Here is a 20,364-nt window from a genome sequence, read left to right as displayed (position 1 = left end):
GCCATCGAGTCAGGGCCCAGTGTGGGGAGAGATAAGGAAGAGAGAAGGTGTCTTGGGGAGGTCAAGGAAGGTGGCATCTAAAACTTAAATTTGGATTTTGAGGGACGAATAGGAGTGTGCCAAGCAGGCAAAGTTCCTAGCATGCTTTTTATAAGTATCTAGATGCCTACTAAGAGGTCAGGGTGAAGGCCAAACAGAACTCGCTTGACCATGACTGTGTGAGGAAGGCCGGAGCTGCCCTAGTCAGGTACAAGGGACCCCAGCACAAAGAGTGATGGAGAGTAAGAATTTCAGTTGTAAGAGTCTGAAATTTCTGGACCTGGAGAAGCTGTCCTTCAGACTAAGTAAGGCCTGCGCTTGATGAAGGGTACCATTCTCCACTGGGCAGACAGTGGCCTCTCTACCTGCCGCCTGAAAGGCCAGAAGACTAAATTCCAAGGGATATGGGGGGGGGGGGGCGGGGATGCCCGTGCATGTGTGCATGCATGAGTGTATGTGTGTGTGTTCAAATAGTTGTTACAAGTTTCGTGAATTTTTTCAAAATTAAATAAAACACAAGCTGTATGCTTTATCTATTCTAACCTCCTGGTCAAGTTTGATCTGTGAGGGAACATACCACAACACCACAACCAGGAAGAAGCCAAATTCCTGCCAAAAATGTCCCTCAAGCACCCCAAGGAGCCCACAGTGCCTGCCAGCACTGGGGTCCAGCTCTGGGGCTAGCTCCACATCCATGACAGCTGCTGAGGACACAAGCCTCCTCACTATCTCCATTTGACCTCGGCTTCAGTCAGGCACAAGTTTGTTGTCCTCTCCCCATCAAGGACATTAGCAACAACGACCAGGAGCCACCATGCCACAGCCCCAACACTACAGTGTCTCACTCATCCATCCCAAAGCAACTTAGGCATACAGCTAGTACATCATTGCTACTGGGGACCAAAGCTCAGAAAGGTGAGTTACCCCCATGGTCGCTTGCAGACAGTGGGAGCTAACAGCAGCCTGAGTGTCCAGGGCACCACACCCAGGTCAGCAGACACCATGACCCCTTCCCTCTGACAGAAATGACACCCTCTAGGAGTGTCCACCACACGAATGGACCAAGCCCTGCGTTCCACTAGAAAGGAGAACTGCCCACCTTACCACTGGTCCCTGGCAGAGGTCAGCTTGGAAAAGGCAGCAGAGAAGAGGGGAGGACAGAGTAAGGGTAAGCCTGCTTGTGTAGGGACGAAAGAGGGAGGCTGCCAAGGAGAGGAGGGGACGTCTGACAGAAGGGGGGGGGGACTGGCAGTGAGGACTCCTGTGGGTCAGACCACTGACAGACTCTCCCTCAAGCAAAGAAGCGGCTGCCCAGGGTTCCCTGTCCCTCAACCAACTCCACCCCAGCACCCCCTGCAGCAGCCACAGGACCAGAGCAGGCAGTGGCCACAGATGGGAACGTAAGGAGGTTTTCCTCTGTGCCCCTTCAATGATCCACCAAACACCAAGGTCCCATTTTAAAGACAGCAAGTCCACATAGGCTGGTCGCTGGAAAGAGCATATGGTGGCAGGATGAAGGCAGGCTTCAACAGCCTCTCTACACTGAGGACGGACATACACACACACAGCACATAGCCAAAAAAGGTCTGTATACTCAAGGCCTGGCCACTGGACCACAGAGGAAACTGAGCACCATGCAGACGCAAAGCCACACCCATGCTGAAACTTAGGCAACCCAGGAAGGTGCCAGCTGTCCTCAGACCATAGATGAGTCTCTTCTGCAGACAGTGAGGGATGTCAGGTGGGTCCGCTGGCACAGCCCGAAAGCTGTGGCTCCAGTGGTTCTGTGGGTGGATGTCCAGCCCAGAGGAACTTCTCAGCTCTTAAGAAACAGCCTGCGCCGGGCAGTGGTGGCGCACGCCTTTAATCCCAGCACTCGGGAGGCAGAGCCAGACGGATCTCTGTGAGTTCGAGGCCAGCCTGGTCTATCTACCAAGAGAGTCCCAGGAAAGGCGCAAAGCTACACAGAGAAACCCTGTCTCGAAAAACAAACAAAAAACAAAAACACAAAAAACAGAAAGGAAGGAAGGAAGGAAGGAAGGAAGGAAGGAAGGAAGGGAGAAGAAAAACAGCCTGGAAGACAAGTAGCCAGGCCCAGGTCACACCTCGAGTCCGCGGCCCATAATGAGCATTTCTCAGAGTGTCCCACACACACTCTGCGTCCTGGAAGGAGAACAGGACACAGGTGCCGAGCAGCCACCGACCTTGCGGTGTTTGGAGCCCGGGGGCCACGCCAAACCTACACCCGACAGATTAAAACCACCTCTAGGACCCAGGGGAGCGCCAGGGCACGCTACACCTCGCTAGCCAATGGAAGGGCTCAGTGAAGCTCATTTGCATGTAGGTGCGTTGCGGCCAATGGACGGGGACAGTGGGACTATATTTGCATGTGGACGCGCCAGGGCCAATGGGCGGGAGTGACGAAGTGACATTTGCATGCAGGCGCGCCGCGGCCAATGGGCAGCAGCTCGGCGGCGCGGCGCGGCGGCGCACTCGAGCATGGCCGCGGCCGCGGCGGGAGGAGCCCCGGGTCCGGCCCCCGGCCCCGCCAGGCCCGCGCCGGCCGCCCGGAACCCGTCGTCCGTGCCGCGGAGGCGCGGGGACTCACGGCGCCGCCAGGCCGCTCTCTTCTTCCTCAACAACATCTCCCTGGACGGACGGCCCCCGAGCCTGGGTCCCGGCGGCGAGAAGCCCCCGCCGCCGCCGCCGCCACCGCCCACCGAGGCCCGCGAGCCGCCTGCGCCTCCGCCCGCTCCACCCGGAGGCCTCCCGGGGCTGCCAGCCAGGCCCGCGCCCCAGGGCCTACTCAGCCCCACGACGGCTCCCGCCGGCCTCAGCCTGGACGGGCAGCGCCAGAGGTGAGTGGGCTGGGCGGGGCACGCTGGGGTTGGGGTGGCCTAGAGGCCTGGCCAGCACGGCCGGTGTGTGACCTGTGCGCTTGGCAGCCCAGGCACAGGTGGTAGTGAGCCGAATCCTTCCTCCCAGCTCACAGGGTGGTTGATCTGTGGGCTTGGCAGCACAGGGCACAAGGGTTCGAGTAAGCCACCGGCTCGGCAGACCTGGTCATGGTTGGGGTGAGGTGGATCCATTCATGCAGCACACAGGTGAGGTCACCTAAGATCCATCAGCTAGCACTCAGTGGTCTGGATGATCCGGACTGGGCAGCCCAGGACATAAGGGTCAGGATGGCCTGAGCCCACCAGCCCAGGGGTGGCCCCAGGGTCCATCATTTAAGTACTTACGGGCACATCACCCCATCATGCACCTTGTAGCCCCATCTGCCCTTGACTTTGGCTGAGGTGATCTGGCAGCATCAGACCAGAATACAGGGAACAATTTTGGGGTTACTGGAGCTTTGTCAGCCCATGACACAGAGTTGAAGTGTCCTGAAGCTTGTCAGCCTCCAGATATAGGGAATAGTCCATTAAAGCTGTCAGCTCCTGGATTGGGAACAGTTCTTCACCTTGAGATTCCCCTGAACATGGATTTCAGAATTCCCTCAGCCAATTGACTTCAGACACATCCCTCTCCGGCCATTCTCTCAGTACCCTCAGCACTGGGACTCACACACACTTTTTATGTGCTGTGTGTCCACCTCAGCTTGTGGGCCAGGGTCTTACCCACACTTTCTCAACTCTCTCAGCCTGAACACCTGGCCAGAGCTTCCTCCTCACCGTCCCGTACCTGCTGGACTCAGGACCTATCACACTGCACTCTGCACTTCTTGCCCTGCCTGGATCATTTTTAGGGGCCCCTCAGTCGAACCCAGGGCAGCTCTTATTCCTAACCGCTGCCTCATCCCCCGACTGTGCCCACTTCCCAGTGTCCACAGCTACCAGGTACCATGCACTGTACCATGTACTCCGCCTCCTCAGCCCCCTCTTACATTCCCAGTCTTCACCGGAAGAATGGCAGTAGGAGCCAAGTCTGGCCACTATGGTCCCTTCTGGGCAGGCCCCACTACTGGAGGGCAGAACTGCCAGATAGCTCCCAGGTGTTGGAAGCCCTGGGCAAGTCTAGCAGGGCTAAATTGTAGGCTCAGTGATGAGGTGCCTCCCAGGTCTGTGATGGGAAAAAGTTCTCTGACATCTGACCCTGCCTGTGTGGCCAGAGGGCCTGAACTTTCTGTGGTCACCACCTTAGCCTGCAGGTAGGGGCCAGGCCATGCTTCTCTACAGGACATAGAGGGTCCATTGGGGTCAAGGGTCAGTTTGTTCCAGAGTGTTAGCTGGACCCCCTGTGAAGAGCAGAACTGAAAGTCGGCTGAAGTTTGTGTGGTGAGGCACCCTTGGGTACTCCTGCCTCCCAGTCATGCTTTGCACTTCGTTCTGATAGCCCGACCGCACAACTGCAGCTGTCTCTGGCGGACTCTCTGCTTGGGTCCTCGCCACTGCCCTAGATCTTCCAGTCTTCCTTTCACGAGCACCGGCCTTACAAAGAGGCCGCTACCCTCTCTCAGCTCCCGACCTGTGGCTAGGAGAGACAGTTAGCAGCTGGCCCGTTAAAGGGAGCTACTGGCTCCCAGATTTATTTAGTTCCCTGATCTGTTGGGGTTTTTTGGGTTTTGCTTTTGTTTTGTTTTGTTTTTATGTGCATTGGTGTTCTGCCTGCATGTATGTCTGTGTGAGGGTGTTGGGTCCTCTGGAAGTGGAGTTACAGACAGTTATGAGCTGCCATGTGGGTGCTGGGAACTGAACCTGGGTCCTCTGGGTGAGCAGTGAGTGGTCTTAAACCACTGAGCCATCTCTCCGCCTGATTGTCTGTTTTTTAAGAAGCAAAATCCTAGAGTTCCTGAAGGCTTTGTCACAAAGAATGCAGACAGCTTTCCTCCATCCAATAGCTCTGTGACCTTGAGCACCCAATGGGTCTCTTAGAACCTCAGTCTCCCCTTCTGTAATAGGCTGCCATGAAGCTCTTTCTCCTTGAGGTCACATGATCCTAAGGACTCAGTGAAGTGACAACTTGTTACAGCTTGGGGCTCCCAACAGTGTTTCTAGCTATTGACAGGATCACCCTGGTTTTCTGCACGGGCCTTTGGCACTATTTACCATCTGTTTCTGCTGCATGCCTGGGAGTAGGCTCATCTCCAGAATCTATGATCAGGTTTGAAGCATGCATTCCAGCTACCTTACCACTGCTGCCTTCTGCCTAGAAAGCCTATGTACGGACCTCCAGAGCCATGGTGACAAAGGATACAAACCTGGGAGCTCTCAACAGCAGCATGTTCTTCCCTTAGCCCTGGATGCCAATCACTGAACATCAGGCTATAGCCTGGGGAGAGGGAGGTGCCCTGTGGCTCATGCTGGGTTGTTCCATCTCTTTGTCTCCATGCATGTCCTTATAGACTTTTCCTTGTCCCCCTTTTACTGTGTGATTCCTTCCTAGACTGTCTCTAGCTAAGGCCTCCAACAAGGGCTGGGCTTTTGATGGATCTTTTTGGGGAACTGCTTCAACTCACAACAGCCCTGCATAGTATCAGCCGCAGAAATGAGGGGGAAGGGAAAGTCCCCACACACAAATGACTTTGCAAATTGCAGCCTAACGCACCCACCATCAGAGAGCTGGGCATAGCCTAGAGGCAGGAGGCTGTGCTCCACTTTGATCTGGAAGTGGGACTTGGCAGCCCTAACTAGCCACTGAGCCACCTAGCATCCACACAATAGTCTGTGCCAGCCCAGCATCTGCTCGCTGGGGAGCTGAAAAGTGCTGGAGTGGTCAATTTTCTAGAACAGCCAGGTGCCTGCTCCTGCCCTGAGACCCCACTCTTTCTCTGTGAAGCTGTTAAACCACAGGCCCCTACATGGAGTGCTGGGACCAGGCACCTTTGCTTTGCCTAAGACTAAGTGAGACTCATCAGGAGGCTGTGGGATGTTTTTTGGGGGTTTTTTTTTTTGGTTTTTTTTTTTTTTTTTTTTTTGCTTGTTTGTTTTTTTGGCAGATCTGGGCCTGTGATGAGCCAAAATGATGCTCAGGCAGGGGACCAGCCCTGAACATCTGCTAGACTGCTGCCACCTGTGCTTCCTTAGCAGGGGAGGTTCCCAGGCCCTGAGCGTGCTGGCCATGACGGTGGAAGTACTGCTTGGGCTCATTGCTGGGGCTCCTCTGCAGCCCATCATGTGGCAGGTGGCTCCTGAGTCTGCCCCAAGCCTGCATAGACAGGGAGGTGACCCTACCTAGACCTCTCCGCATCTCTCAAGTCACCAAATAAGGAAACCTGTCACATACAGAAGCAGGTTTTGAGGTCTGTAGTCAGGTTTCAGGTGCTGACTGAAGAGCAGGGGTGAACTCCCTTGGCAGCAAGGTTGCTAGGAAGTAGTTCTGAGCTGAACCAATAAATGGGTAAGCCCTCTTACAAACCCCCTCTCACTCCTGACCCCTGGCCTCTTCTTCCCAGTCCCATGGAGAGAGTACCTGGAGCTAGAATAGACACTGTAGACACTGTCCTGTATAAATAGGCAACTTGAGATGCAGAGTCCAGATCTGCCACAACTTAGACTTTTCTAGTTGTCTGGGGAATGTCAGCTGAGGCAACAGAAAGTCCAGATTGTTCTTTAGTGTTTTTGTTTGTTTATCTGCTTTTAGCTGTTTTCAAGTTGAGGTGCCAAGGTATATGCAAACAGTATGTGGAAACTGAGTGTGAGGCTCCCCATGTATGTTTGTTCACATAAGCCATACGTGGCCACCATTTGCTCCACAGACCAGCTCCTAGGTTTCCTCACACCCTCCTCAGCCATCTCCTGACCAAGACACCTTTTGTCACATAGAGTGTCATATCTGAGTGTCATATACACAGACATCCCACATGTCTGCCCTTCTGCTGACCAGCACAACTCTTACTCCCAGTGGGGTCAGTTCAGGGCACACTGTGAGGTGTGATCCTGTCTTGTTTATTGAGCACAGGGTCTGCACTAGGAGAACCTGGCCCGTCCTCAGAGTAGCTGAGCTGTGGGCACAGGCTCCTCTCTTTTCTACTCCTCTCTTGCCAGCTGTTTGATTTCAGACAAGTTGAATGGCTCTGTCCTTAGCCTCCCTACCTGAAACTGAATAAGAGTAGTGCCTCCCTGGTACGGTTCTGAGGATTGGGTTTACAAATAACCTGCTTATGAGGGAGGTGGAAGCCACAGGGAACAAGGTGTTGGACCAACTGGGAACATTTCACGAGCTCCTGAGGGAGCACACCATTCCTAGAGAGCCTAGAAAGTGGTAAGAAGAGCAAGCTGTGCCCCTGAGGACAGATCTGACACAACTCTCCACACTGCCTCTGTGGACTTGCAAATGAGATCCCAGGACCATGATCAGCCACCTGGCCTTGCCTGGATAATTACCTCAGGGAATGCCATGCCAGACAGGTGGCCCTAAGGGCCTCAGAACACAGACTCTTCCTTCAGGTCCCAGACTCTTCCCTCAGGTTCCACATTCTGTTCCACCTCAGGTTAGCTGCCTTTCTCTGCTCCAGACCTGTGCATTCAGCTTTTGGCTAATCCTCTGTAGGCAGATTCTGTCCCCTAAACATCCAACACACTGTGAGCACTCATATGGCACCATCCTAGCCAGTAAGGTTGTCTGAGCTTGCCATTCTGACTGGTCCTAATCCCTCCTGTTCCGGGGCCCCTAGCCTTTCCCTCTGTCCTGCCTCTAGACAGGGTGCCTGCGCTCACCTGTTCACCCTCCTCCAGAGCCTCCCTGGGCTGGTGTTGTGTTTCTACCACAGGCCCGGCTGGTGCTGCAGGGTGCTCTGGAGTGGCTTTAGTCGGTTCACTTGTTTTCCGTTCTGGTTGGTTTTCTGCAAGCCCTGTGGCTTTTGTCATTTCATAGATGTAAGTAACCCTGTACGGAAGATGGGAGGACCGTGGACTTGGACCACTGTGACAGTCTTGGAGCCTGCCAGGACCTGGACTGAATTGCACTGTTTGTGTGACTTTGGACAGACTGACCTCTCTGTGCCACCACTTGAGTGTGAGTGTCACAGCCTCTCAAGTGTTGGTGTGAGGTAGTGGCTGTATCTTCTGCTTCTGTGACAAGCACAGGCAAGGGCATGTTTGGGGAGCCAAACAGGTATCTGACCATGCCACACCTCATGTGAACCAACTATTATGCTGGAAGGGGACCTCAGTTAATGATGCTGCAGTATGGGCCGGGCGTCCACCAGATGCAGCTCCCCACTGTTCATGCTTAGTTAATGGCTGCTGCCAAAATATGCAGCATAACCCAAGGGCCTGTGTGCAGTCAGCACACAGTGGTCCTGCAGAGCACCAGGGAGCACATTCTTGCACAGATGAAGTCCAGAGCCATTCTAAAGCCCTTGCAGACAGTAGACTGATAAATTATGTGTATGGGTGTTTACCTGCATGTCTCTGTGTACTATGTGTGTGCTTAGTACCCACAGAGGTCGGAATAGAGTGTTGGATCCCTTAGAACTGGAGTTACAGGCAATATTGAATCTGGGTCTTCTGGAAGAGCAACCAGGGTTCTTAACCACTGGGCCATCTCTTCAGCCCCAAACAAGACTTTTTGTTTTTGTTTTTCAAGACAGGGTTTTGCTGGGCAGTGGTGGCGCACGCCTTTAATCCCAGCACTCGGGAGGCAGAGCCAGGCAGATCTCTGTGAGTTCGAGGCCAGCCTGGTCTACAAAGCGAGTTCCAGGACAGGCTCCAAAGCTACAGAGAAACCCTGTCTTGAAAAACCAAAAAAAAAGAAAAAAAAGAAAAAAAAAAGACAGGGTTTCTTTCAAACAACAGACTTTATTTCTCACATTCTGGAAGCTAGAAGGAAGCCCAAGAAGGTGTGGCAGGTTCCCTTTAAGGCCTCACCCTTGGCCTCAGAGACTTTGCCCTCCCTCTGTGTTGGTGCCTTAATCCTAAGGACACCAGTCACACTGGATTAAGTGCCACCCCTGTTCATCTCTTTAAAGAACATGTCTCCAAGCTCAATCATGTTCTGAGGTCCCAGGTTAACATACAGATTTGGAGGGGACATAATTCCACTAGCATCCCAGTATGAGGGGCTGTTATGGGGCATGCTCAGATCTGCAGGTGCCAACACTAAAGGCCCAAGAGCTCTTTTAGAAGTTTCTAGTAACAACCTGAAGCTCAGCCTGTTTGGTAGTAGCAGCTTCCCCATTTGACCCTTTCTTTCCACATCCCCATGTCTGATATGCAGGTTTTTCTTGTCCTCAAGGATAGGCATTTCTACGCTACAGGTACCTTGAACCGTTTGACCTACCAGAGTACTTGGACCTTTGGCAATTTGGCTCATGGCTGGATTTCCAAATCCAGCTAGAGGACTCACTGATCAGGGAGGGAACTTGGGCTTCATAGTATCACACACACTCACTCACGAGTCAGTGAGACCTTCAGTGTTGTGAAAGAGCTCCCCAACCATAGCTCTGGAAGGACAGACAGGCAGCCTCACAGTCACGGGCCCACATAGGCTGTGATTGGGAACTCTTGGGGAAAATACTGCACTGGGGACTAAGTTTTCCCTGTCTGGGAATCCCTCTGTATCCAGCCAGCCACAGAGCCCTGAAGGAAGCTGTCAAGAGGTTCTGATCTTGAGTCACTTGTTGGCATTCCTGCCTGGGGCCTCTGGGTCAATGCCAGCCTGGGGCTTTCCTCTCTGGGTTCCCAGAAGGCCTTGGATGTCAGGCTCACCTCATCTCTGTGACTTTGATATGCCTTTGGCTGCTGGCCTCCAACTCCACTGGAAGCTTTTTAACTGTGAAGTAGCCACTTAGTGTCCATCAGGTGAGGGAAACTTAGAGCAGAGTGAGGCACAAGAATACCAAGCATAGTGTATGCACAGCAGCAGTTAGTGCAACTAAGGCACTTGAGCTGCCCTCGCCATCGACACTCTCCCCACCAATGACACTGTCCACAGTACCACTGCCATCCCAAGTAGTAACTACCGCCATCAACATCTCTACCCCCACCACGCACACCATGTCCTGCAATACCTTCTCCATCATCATTGTTGAGTGGGCAGTTTCCTAATAGTGCTGTGTGACAGTACTTGACCTCGTCATCGGCTGCACTTTTAAGAATATTTTGGGTTCAGAGCATGTATACCCGTGGATCCTGCTACAGGGAAGAGAGAAAGGCATTACTATCTGTGCCTTGGTAGCCGTGTGTCCTGGAGAGCCATTTGGCTGCTTTGAGCTTGCCAGAAAGGGCCACACTGCTTGCACAGGAGCTTACTATGAAGTCAACAGTGCTGGGTCAGGGGTGGGGGGCCGCCCATCATGCAGTCATCCCACAGGCACTTGGCTCAGCTCCTTCTGTTTGAAAATGCCTGGACAGCTGCAGAGGCCCAAGCAGGAGGAGGTTCCTTGTGTGTGCAGCCTCAGCTTCTGTTTGGGAAGCTTCAGACTGTGTGTGCTGGTGAATGCCTTGGCCAGATTTCTATGTCCAAGACTCTCTTGGAGTGAGGGTGAACCAGGGTATTTGACACACATCACTAATCCTTAATGACCCAGGCATCCTGCACCACAGTGACAAGATGGGCCAGGGCCAGGTGTGATGGGTGGTGCTAGGGACTAGAGTCTAGCTCAGTGATAAAGCAACTTGCCTACCATGTCAAGATCCTCAGTACCACATGCATGCACTCACACACCACACACATGTGCATATACATAGACACACACACACACACACAGAGAGAGAAAGAGAGAGAGAGAGAGAGAGAGAGAGAGAGAGAGAGAGAGGATGCTGTGGCAAGAAGTGACTGAATCATGGTGTCTTTGTAACCCTATGTCACAGTGATTCATGCCCTGACAGTAATCTGGTGTCTGACAGAAGTTATGGTGTCTAGATGAGTGGCTTTTGAAGGAGTTGCTTTTCTCTGTAATCACAACAGGCAGCAGTGGAGGCTGGGGGATTAGGAGTTCAGGGTCATTCCTAGCTACCTATTGAGTCTGTGGCCAGTCTGGGCCACATGAAGCCCTGTCTTTAAATAGTAACAAACAAAAAGAGATAAGGTCTCTTATAGCCCAGGTTGGTCTCAAATTCAACATCCTGCATACTACCATGCCTAGCTATTCCTTATTTTTCCTTTATGAACATGTACCACTTGTCTAATAATAAGAGAATAGAGATGGAAAGCTACAACCCCTTTGGTCTGAATACAGGCCCCTCATTCTCAAAGGCTGTGGCAGGAAGCCATGGTGTTTGGCACAGCCTCAGCCTCAGCTTGAGATTCCTTATGCCTCTGTCCTCTCAGGGGGATGCTGGCACAGACTCCCCAATGGCAGAGGCCTCAGAGCAGGCTTCAGCCTCAGAACCACAAACCATGTCTTGCCTTCCTACACTATGACCCGTGGTCTCCAGAAGCCTACCCTGTAGCTTTGTTGACTTTGACTCTTTGTGTCCTGTAAGGACCAGAAGGTCAGTAAATGACCACAGTTGTTAGACCCTGGACTAAGTGCCTGAGTTTGTTGTCTCGGTGTGAAGGTATGGGTCTGTGGGGTCTCAGTTCTCAGCCTAAAGAAGCCCTGTTCTAGCACACAGTGATGGGAAACTGCCTCCCATGTCCTGTCCTTCTGGGTACAAGCATGGGGACACAGGATCCAGCCTGACCCATAGGAATCAGTGCTCCCAAGGCAGAAATATTACCTTCCATTAGTGACTGTCACCAACAGGCCTTCCTGAGGGGCAACACAGAGCTAGAACCCAAAATCCAGGAGGAAATCTTACCTGCAGATTTAGGAAAGAATGCTCTAGACCCCAGAGCAGCTCCTGGGAGGGAAGGGTGTGTGTGTGTGTGTGTGTGTGTGTCTGTGTGTCTGTGTGACTTAAATAGCAGTAGCCTAAACAGGTGCTTACTCTGTGTTTCTGGCATGGGCCACAGCCCCAAAGAGTTTACTGTGCTGTAGAGGCCTGGTACAAGCAGGCCCTCTGAGAGATGTAGCCTGTTGGAACTGCTGTGTACCAGATGCTCCCACCCAGGGAAGGTTGGCAACCTTGTGGCAGGGAACAGGATTCCCTCTGCACTGCAGTCTTGGTTCACAGGTTCTTGAAGCCTTTCAGTTTCATGAGAGCTCTGTCCTGCATATTCTCACTCTAGTTCAGTTCTGTTGAGGGACCCTGGCTGCAAAGGCTTCCTAGAGTCTGTGGTACTGGCTCTTCTGAGGTCATGATGTCTTCCCTACAGGAGACGAGTCACATCTCAGCGCTGCTCCCTCGAATTTCTGGAAGATGCAGTGGGATGTGCCTCAGTGCAGAGGTATACACCCTACCTGCCCCTACTCCAAGGTCCTGAGTTCCAACTGCCTCTGACCCCTGGGGCCACATAGAAGGCAAGAACGACCTGCTTTTTACCTTACAGAACCAAGCATGCATCTGGATCACCAAGACACAAAGGCCTGAAGAAAACCCACTTCATTAAGAACATGAGGCAGTATGACACGAAGAACAGCAGGTAAGACCATGCAGGCCTGGCCCTGGACTGTGCACTGTGCTCCCTACACTGCAGGTCCAGGCTGTATCTCTGAAGGCCAGCCATGTGAGGTCTGGGCCCTGCCCTTGTTAGCAGCAGCATCTTCAGCTCAAGGGCTCCTGCTTCGTCACCCATGCCTGTCTCCTGACCCTTTAGAATTGGGCACTCATGTTCCTCTACATTAGCTGGACACTGGCTAACATGGCCAAGCTAGCAAGCCAGCCCTGTACAATCCCAGAGGAGAGCCATCAAGGAGACTCTAGTCTTTGGGAAAGAGAACTAGGAAGGCAGAAATGGGCCCCACCCCAGATGTGCCCAGGCTAAAAGGTGTGCTCATATTGGGGGGGAGGGGCATACACAGGATAAGACGTGGTTATACTTGGGAGCACATAGGAGGAAGCAGTCACACTGGGGACACACACAAAAGGAGGTATGGTATATATGGGAACTTGTGGGAGGCTGAACTCAAACTGGTATATGGTTCCCTAAACAGTGCTAGGCTGGGCTCTGGGCACTGCATATGTCCTGTACTGGTGCAGGGGCAGTGCCTTGGGTATGTCCCTTGGCACCACACTACCAATCGCTCTGACCCACTCTGGGAACCACTTTGGATTCCCAGAGTCCCCCTTCCCTATGTAGGTCACCCTGGTATCTCCAGGGAATGTTGCTGCAGGGCCTGGCCAGAGGTAGCTCCCTGCAGATCCTCAGCACTAATACTGTAGGGTAGGCTATGAATTACAGCTTTGAGGACCCAAGGCCTTGGGTCCTAAGCCCCTGGATACTGAACTTTATATTAGATCTGGGCGTTCTCTAGTAGCATTAGACCTTGCCTTTGTCTGGACCACTGCAGCTTGATACTGATGAACTTTGGCCTCACCTTCCTGTGCCTTATCTTTGCGCAAATGAGGCCTGCCCTTTCCTGGGTGACCTGTGCTTCCAGGAAACATGAAGTCTATGGCCCTGTGTGTTACAGGGTCAGGGGAGCACTATTGTGCTCCTCAGGGAACAGGGAGTTGCTTACTTACTAAGCAACTCTAAGGAATCAGGCCCAAGTGCTAGGATGCCAGGCCTGACTTCCTAAATCCAAGTCCCCTCAATGGCTCTAGCAGTTTCCCATCACCCATATGTAGGCAGAATAGAATTACTACCCTGCTTTGACCTGGGCCTCCCACAGGATTGTGCTCATCTGTGCCAAGCGGTCCCTGTGTGCAGCCTTTTCAGTCCTGCCCTATGGAGAGGGACTACGGATCAGGTAAGATCCCATGCTGTGTACACTGATAAGCCCTGGTCCTGCTGAGCCCAGCCCACAAGGCATCAGTGTAGCCCATCACTGAGTGTAGGCTGGGTCCTTAGACTCATGGGGTGTTAGCACACCATCTTCCACCACAGCCCAGGAACTTGCATTTCAGGTGTTTATTCCCTAGGGGCCATAGGTTCTGGTGAAACTATATATGGGTTGACTGAGATATTCCTGCCCCTCCCTCAGATAGGCTTCTAAAACTTTAGGACCAACCCAGGCTATTGTGTCCTGAAGGTAATTCAGGGAAGAAGGAAACAGCTGTTGGGGCGGGGTAGCGTTGTGTGTGACCCCACAGAACAATAGTCAGCACAGAGAAACCTCCTGTCCAGAGTGGGAGGTAGCCAGTTCTCAGGATCCCAGGCCAGCTGCTGAGTGTGACTGCATATGAAGGGTTAGAAGCACCCAGGGAAACAGATCCCAAGAACAGGTGAGTGTTCAGGGATGTTTCAGAGTGGTGGTTCCCTAATGCTTTGACGAATGACATCTGCCTGGGGCAAGAGCTACTTCTCCTCCTGTGCTAGGAACTCTTCTGTGTGGGTAGATGAGCAGACAAGGCTGCCACATGGATTCATTGTGGGTCACGCATCCACCCACTGACTGCAGGAAGAGTGACTACAGCCCTCCCTCTCCTAATCATTACAGTGACCTGAGGGTGGACAGCCAGAAGCAGAGGCACCCATCCGGCGGCGTTTCTGTTTCTTCCGAGATGGTCTTTGAGTTGGAAGGCGTTGAACTGGGAGCAGATGGAAAGGCAAGAGCCCTGTAGCCAGCCAATGGCTAGCAGAGTTAGGCAGACAGGTGCCTCACACATTAATCTAAAACACAATATTGGCAACAAGCCATGCATCCTGTTATACCTATCATTAGCTGGCCTATACCACCCCAAGAAAGAACCTAAGAGTCCACCATACATGGCCACTGCCAACTCTAGGTGACCCAGCTGTCTCCCCTTGGGCTCTCCATACCTAGTCCTGCTTCTGTTACAATGGGCCAAGGCCAAGGGTTTTCCAGAATAGGGAGATTTGCACACTGCAGACCCCCGGTCAGGGATGGAAGCTGATTTTCTGACATAAGAGCACCTGTTCCAAGTGGGTAGTAGTATGGCCCTCAGGCTCCTTGCTGGAGGGTGGAGGGAAGCAGAACTTGGTTCACTTTCTGGCCTGAGGAAGCAGGACTGAGCTCCAGTGTGATTGCTTTTCCAGGTCGTGTCTTATGCAAAGTTCCTGTACCCTACTAATGCCCTGGTTACACACAAGAATGACAGCCATGGCTTGCTGCCCCAGCCTCGGCCCAGTATCCCCCGGGCTCCACCAGGTTCAAGACACAAACCTGTGCCTACCAAGTCAACACCAGCTGGCACAGAACTAGGTAATGTAGTCTAGGTGCCTTTGCCATGGCACAAGGGAGGCAGCACTGGCTGAGCCAGGGGCGGTGATGGGGCGGACAGCAGTATAAGCCATATCTGCACTGAGGCTTCTCAGAGGAAAAGGATTCCAGATAGTGTGACCCTAGGCCCTACCTGGATCGGGCAGAAGAAAGGATTGGTGTGGGAAGGGGGTTCTGTCCAGATGGCTCTTGTACTAATCCCTGGCCCTTGACCTGGAGTTCCTCTCTGACCTGGGAGTCTTGCTGTGATGTGATACCTCTTCCTTGGGTGTGGTAGGGGAGGAGTGGCGTGGGTCCTGATCAGGATCTAGGGTGTCAATAGCTGCCTCTGCTTACAGGAAACGATGGGGGAGATGCACTAGAATACAACCCCAACCTCCTGGATGACCCACAGTGGCCATGTGGGAAGCACAAGCGGGTACTTATCTTTGCTTCATACATGGTGAGTTCCGTAGCCCTAACATTCAGGGTTCGGGGAATAAACTGTGAATGAGCACCCTCTACACCCAGAAACCCAGAACAGCCATTCCAGGGTGCCTTGTCCCCATCCAACAACAGCAGGTAGGGGGACAGGGCCATAGACAAGGACAGTGTGCCAAAGCAAGATAGCCGGCCATGCTGGACAGTCTTCTGGGGTCAGCTTTGGATGCCTGGGCCTTTATCTACAGAGGGCAGACAAGCTGAGTCATTTCATACTCAGAAATACCAGTACCTCTCTGAAGTTCCATACTCATGTCTGTAAACCCAGGCCACAAGGCATCCCCTTTCAAGGCATCTAGGCTCTAGCTACCTCTACTTCTGTTATAGACCACGGTTATAGAGTATGTGAAACCTGCAGACCTCAAAAAGGACATGAATGAGACCTTCAGGGAGAAGTTCCCTCATATCAAACTGACATTGAGCAAAATTAGGAGGTAAGAATGGGCCAGATACCCCTACCCAGCCACATAACCTGACCCTGGGCTTTCTCCTTGGAGAACATAGTGTCTTTTCTGACAGCCCACAACACATGGTATAGCCATGGAAGGGTGGCTGCTGCTTCGTCATGGTCTCAATGACCATAGATTTGCCTCAGGGACATGGCTCCCATCCCACCCACAGTTTAAAACGGGAGATGCGGAACCTGTCTGAAGAGTGCAGCTTGGAACCTGTGACCGTATCCATGGCCTACGTGTATTTTGAGAAGCTTGTACTGCAGGGCAAGCTCAACAAACAGAACCGCAAACTGTGTGCTGGAGCTTGTGTTCTGCTGGCTGCCAAGATCAGCAGTGACCTCCGCAAGAGCGAAGTAAAGCAGCTTATTGACGTGAGTGCAGAGGTGTGCACGCAGCACGAGCACCCCGGTGCCAGACACTGAACCTTAGGTGGGGACCACAGACGGGGCTGACCCACTCACCCTTTGCTTCCTTCACTGCAGAAGCTGGAGGAAAGATTCCGGTTCAACAGGAGAGATCTCATTGGATTTGAGTTCACGGTGCTTGTGGCTCTGGAACTGGCCCTGTACCTCCCTGAGAACCAAGTGTTACCTCACTACAGACGCCTCACCCAGCAGTTCTAGCCCCAACAGTGCACCCTGTAGGGAGGCTGCTTGGTAGAAAGGCATGTAGCTTGGCTAGAACAGAGGCAACTACTGTCCCATCCCTCCTCCAATACTGCATTTGCCCCTCACAGCCCAAGGTGACTTTTCATTTCCTTGGAAAGAGACACCACTTTCATTCAGAAGCACAACACACCTCAAGGTGCTTCTGAGAATTTTCCTGGAGTAAATGAACAGTGTGAGGCTTGGCTTGGTTTTCATGTGCCTGAGACCAGTCTGGTTTACACTGTGGTGAATCCTGAGCCTTCGGAACCTATCACAGATGTGAGACCACTCCTGTGGAGACCTAGGTGTATTACCAGCCACACTTATGCCATCTCCTGATACCCTGCCTCCTTCGCTGTAAAGGTAGAGGGGAAGGCAGATACCTTGACCCATTCTGATTTTGTTTATTCTTTGGACACTTGTCAAAGCATCTGTCACTGTGAAACCTCTATGCCATCACATATACAGCAGGGCTTGGCTAAAACCACCCACGCCTCTTGCCAGAAACTTTGCCTGCAACATTGGACCTTTAAGACAATTGCTGACTTGAGGCTCTTGACTTCCCTAAGCAATATTGTGATACAGAAAAGGTATTATAATTTGGGATTTGGTCCTGTTAAGGCTTGCTGGTTTAACTCTGAAACCACACTTGACCTTCAGGCAATTAGACGCTGGCCCTGCCACCTCTAACAGCAACGTATATGCCATCTAGGTCAACTTGCCTGTGCACCCACTGTGCCATTGTCCCTTTGCTTTCTTATGACTGTTGGTCTTCCCCATAACCTGATGAACCTGGTCACCAGCCTAGGCTCCCATAGTAGACACCAGACCTACTGCTAACAGCTGCTCAGCTTCACAGCCTCACCACATCCCCAGCAATGCTCATGCCTCAGGCCTGGGACCATACAACCTGGGACCAGAGAATCACTAATAGCTTGAGCATGAAGGAACCTTGCTCATAGTAACAAACCAGTGTTTTACTCTGACCATGCTTATGCTGGTGTAAGCAAACCCATTCCCTAGAGCATCTTGTGTGCAAGACAGTGGTCCTGCAAAAATGTCCTCAAGGTCGTCCCATCACTTTGTTTAAAATAGAACTTCCTAGACACTGCTCCAACTTACAAGCTACCTGGGGAGGACATACCCAGGCAGCTTCCTCTAGGTGTGTAGCTCATGTTAAAGCTGGCAAACAGCAGTAACTTAAGCTTGTATATTTATGTAGTAAGGTTTATTATTTACCAAGCTGGTCTCTTCAGTAATGCCAAGAGCTGCCGCTGTGTGGTAAAAAGCACTGCTGCAACAAAGCCAACCCTTAAACCAAATGATCCTGGCTTGGCGTCCAGAAACCCGAGCTACAGCCGTGGTGTCCAGCTGGACTGTGACCCAATGCCACAGACCTGGTGCTGAGCCCTTAGCACCCAACAGTAGGCACAAGCGTTTTTGAGAGTATCTGACCTCAGAATGTCGTGTGTTGGGTAGGTTTTGAATGGATGGTGTTAAAATGTTTTTGTTAAAGTAAAACTTTGTTTTGCAACATACTCTCTAGTTTGTTTCCTTTCAGATGAGTGTGCTGCCCCTGTTCAGGTCACTGTAAAAACACCAGCCCTGCCCACATGCTAAAAGCAGACTCAATTGACAAAGGTACTTTCTCACTTTTATTTATGACAAATATCCCCCGATCTCTTCTGGTCAAAAGTTCCTAACAAGGGGAAAAAAAGAATATTAAAAACCGTATCTCTTGGGAAATCCCAGGCCACTCAACCCCAATGTGATATCCCCACCTCCACTTACTTTGAGACAATTCCATCGGCCTTTGCCAATCGAAGAATAGAGTCATCTGATTCACCCTTAAAATTAAAAATGAATCTCTGAATATCTCATAGAGCTCCTGGCTTGGCAAGACAAAGCATGTACTATCAGACCCAAAACTGTACCCACAACCAAGAGAGCGGGCTTTACATAAAGGAAGAACCAACCACCTAAATCTTCCTAGAGCAGGCACTCCGTGATGGTGACGCCTAAGCAGGCAAGAGCAAACCTGGCCTGCCAACCATTTATTCCAGAGGAAGGGTCACCACCATCACTGCTCAAATGTCAGCAGTACTACAAGACAAAGGTCCACGTGGTAAAACAAACTCACCATCCTTCGAATGGCCCCACAGATAGCATAGATTTTAAACTGGCCATTAAACCGGCCTGTGACCCTGTCAACCTGTATAGAGAAAAGGAGTTAGGAGATTCGACCCCAGCCCACGCTTTAGTTTTAGCCTACTTATTAGAAAACCACCAATGCTTGAGAAGCCAGGCATTGCAAGGGCCTAGCTGCCTCCTTCCTTTTCCCCGGAAACAAGCCTCACCATCGGGTTCCCAGCTCACCTCGGCCACATTCATCTGGATGGATGCGTGGTCCTTGGCACCAATAATGCGGTTGCTCGCGGAGCTGATGGAAGGAAACAGTGAATGTGGAGGGCCGCGAAAAGAAAGTGGGTGAAAAGGGGTGAGGAACGTAGGCGTGGTGGGGCCGCGCGAACGGATAAGCAAGGACCTCAGACGCTTACCATTTCCGCGGCACGTACAGGTCCACGAACTCGCCGGCGTCGTTCTGCATGTCGAGGCCCTGCCTGCAGAGTCACCGCGCGGGCCATGAGGTCGGCCAGGCCCGCACTCGAGACTGCGGCCCCGGCCAGACCTACCCCGAGCCCCCAGGCCATACGCCCGCGACCTCCCCAGCCCGGCCTAGCCCGACCCATCTCCCGCACACAGCCCGCCGCGTGGCCTACCTACCTGCTCACTAGGCCAGCGGGAGCGCAGAAAGGAAGTGGCTGGTCCCCAGGCAGCACTATTGGGCGGGAGGGGCGGTGCGTCGGTGAGTGCTTCCGGGTCACGCTGCTTTTATCCACCGTCCCGTAGGCCAGTTTGTGTGTCTTTTCTTCCGCTTCCGGTACAAGGAAGCCCCGGCTCTTCCGCACAAAGCTCAGACATGGCTCCACCCCAACCTAGGCGGGCTTCTTTCCTCAGGCTCCGCCCCCACCAGGCATCCGCCTCCCTCCCGAGCCCCGCCCCTCCGGCCAGAGCCCGCTCTTCTCCACCTGCTTGGAGTTGGGTTGCGGGGCTCAGCTCCGGCTGTGCAATCCTGTGTTCGTGCCGGCTGCCCTCGAGGACGTCGGAGGAAGCCGGGTCGCCCTGCTGGAACACCGACGCCCCAGGCCTGCGCCTGGAAATCCGCTCCCGGGTAGCCGCCGCCAGAGTTTCAGAGGAATGGCCGAGCCTGGAGGAGGGAGGCAGGCACGCGTGTCCGCTGTGCTGGGAATCCAGCTGCAGCGTCTCAGTCGAAACACTGAGGCCAAGGTGGCGTCAGGACGGGAAGCCTAATCCTTGAGGTAGGGGAAACTGAGGTCGAGTCAAATGAGCGTTATCATAGGCTTTACGCTGCACATTCATTCTCTTCAAGGATCTCCTCCCCACCAGCGAACTGTAAGTGCGTGCTCCGGTGCCCAGGCTCCGGCTCTCTCCCCAGGCCCTGCCCTACTGCTGCTCTGGCCGTCACACGATCGGTCCCAGGATTGTGAGTGTCTGGCCAGAGGGTGCACGCCTTTTAATCTCAGTACACTGTACACATAATAATAAA

At 52.8% G+C, this 20,364-nt stretch overlaps 2 protein-coding genes across 4 annotated transcripts; one reads left to right on the top strand and one right to left on the bottom strand.

Annotated features, from left to right (window-relative positions):
- The first annotated feature begins 2,482 nt into the window (after nt 1–2,482).
- On the top strand, nt 2,483–18,274 carry Cables2 (Cdk5 and Abl enzyme substrate 2). Of its 3 annotated transcripts, none has more exons than XM_036186168.1 (10): nt 2,484–2,897; nt 12,184–12,255; nt 12,358–12,450; nt 13,643–13,720; nt 14,411–14,519; nt 14,971–15,136; nt 15,493–15,596; nt 15,962–16,068; nt 16,256–16,472; nt 16,572–18,274. In XM_036186168.1, the coding sequence occupies exons 1-10, from the start codon at nt 2,539–2,541 to the stop codon at nt 16,710–16,712; spliced, it is 1,446 nt and encodes a 481-aa protein (XP_036042061.1). In that variant the 5' UTR covers nt 2,484–2,538; the 3' UTR covers nt 16,713–18,274. The 3 variants fall into 3 exon arrangements, with proteins under 3 accessions (XP_036042063.1, XP_036042061.1, XP_036042062.1); XM_036186169.1 differs by having other exon boundaries at nt 2,485–2,897; nt 16,256–16,460; XM_036186170.1 differs by lacking the exon at nt 12,184–12,255 and having other exon boundaries at nt 2,483–2,897.
- A 94-nt stretch (nt 18,275–18,368) lies between these two features.
- Rps21 (ribosomal protein S21) lies at nt 18,369–19,604 on the bottom strand. Its single transcript, XM_036183140.1, has 6 exons — nt 19,521–19,604; nt 19,295–19,357; nt 19,113–19,176; nt 18,877–18,948; nt 18,528–18,583; nt 18,369–18,435 (listed from the first exon to the last, which is right to left on the bottom strand). The coding sequence occupies exons 2-6, from the start codon at nt 19,342–19,344 to the stop codon at nt 18,426–18,428; spliced, it is 252 nt and encodes an 83-aa protein (XP_036039033.1). The 5' UTR covers nt 19,345–19,357; nt 19,521–19,604; the 3' UTR covers nt 18,369–18,425.
- Nucleotides 19,605–20,364: the final 760 nt, after the last annotated feature.

This window comes from Onychomys torridus, chromosome 4 (assembly GCF_903995425.1).
Source record: "Onychomys torridus chromosome 4, mOncTor1.1, whole genome shotgun sequence".
In the NCBI taxonomy this organism is placed as follows: Eukaryota; Metazoa; Chordata; class Mammalia; order Rodentia; family Cricetidae; genus Onychomys; species Onychomys torridus.
The sequence above is the reverse complement of the archived record's forward strand: the minus strand, read 5'-3'. Positions and strand labels throughout refer to the sequence as shown.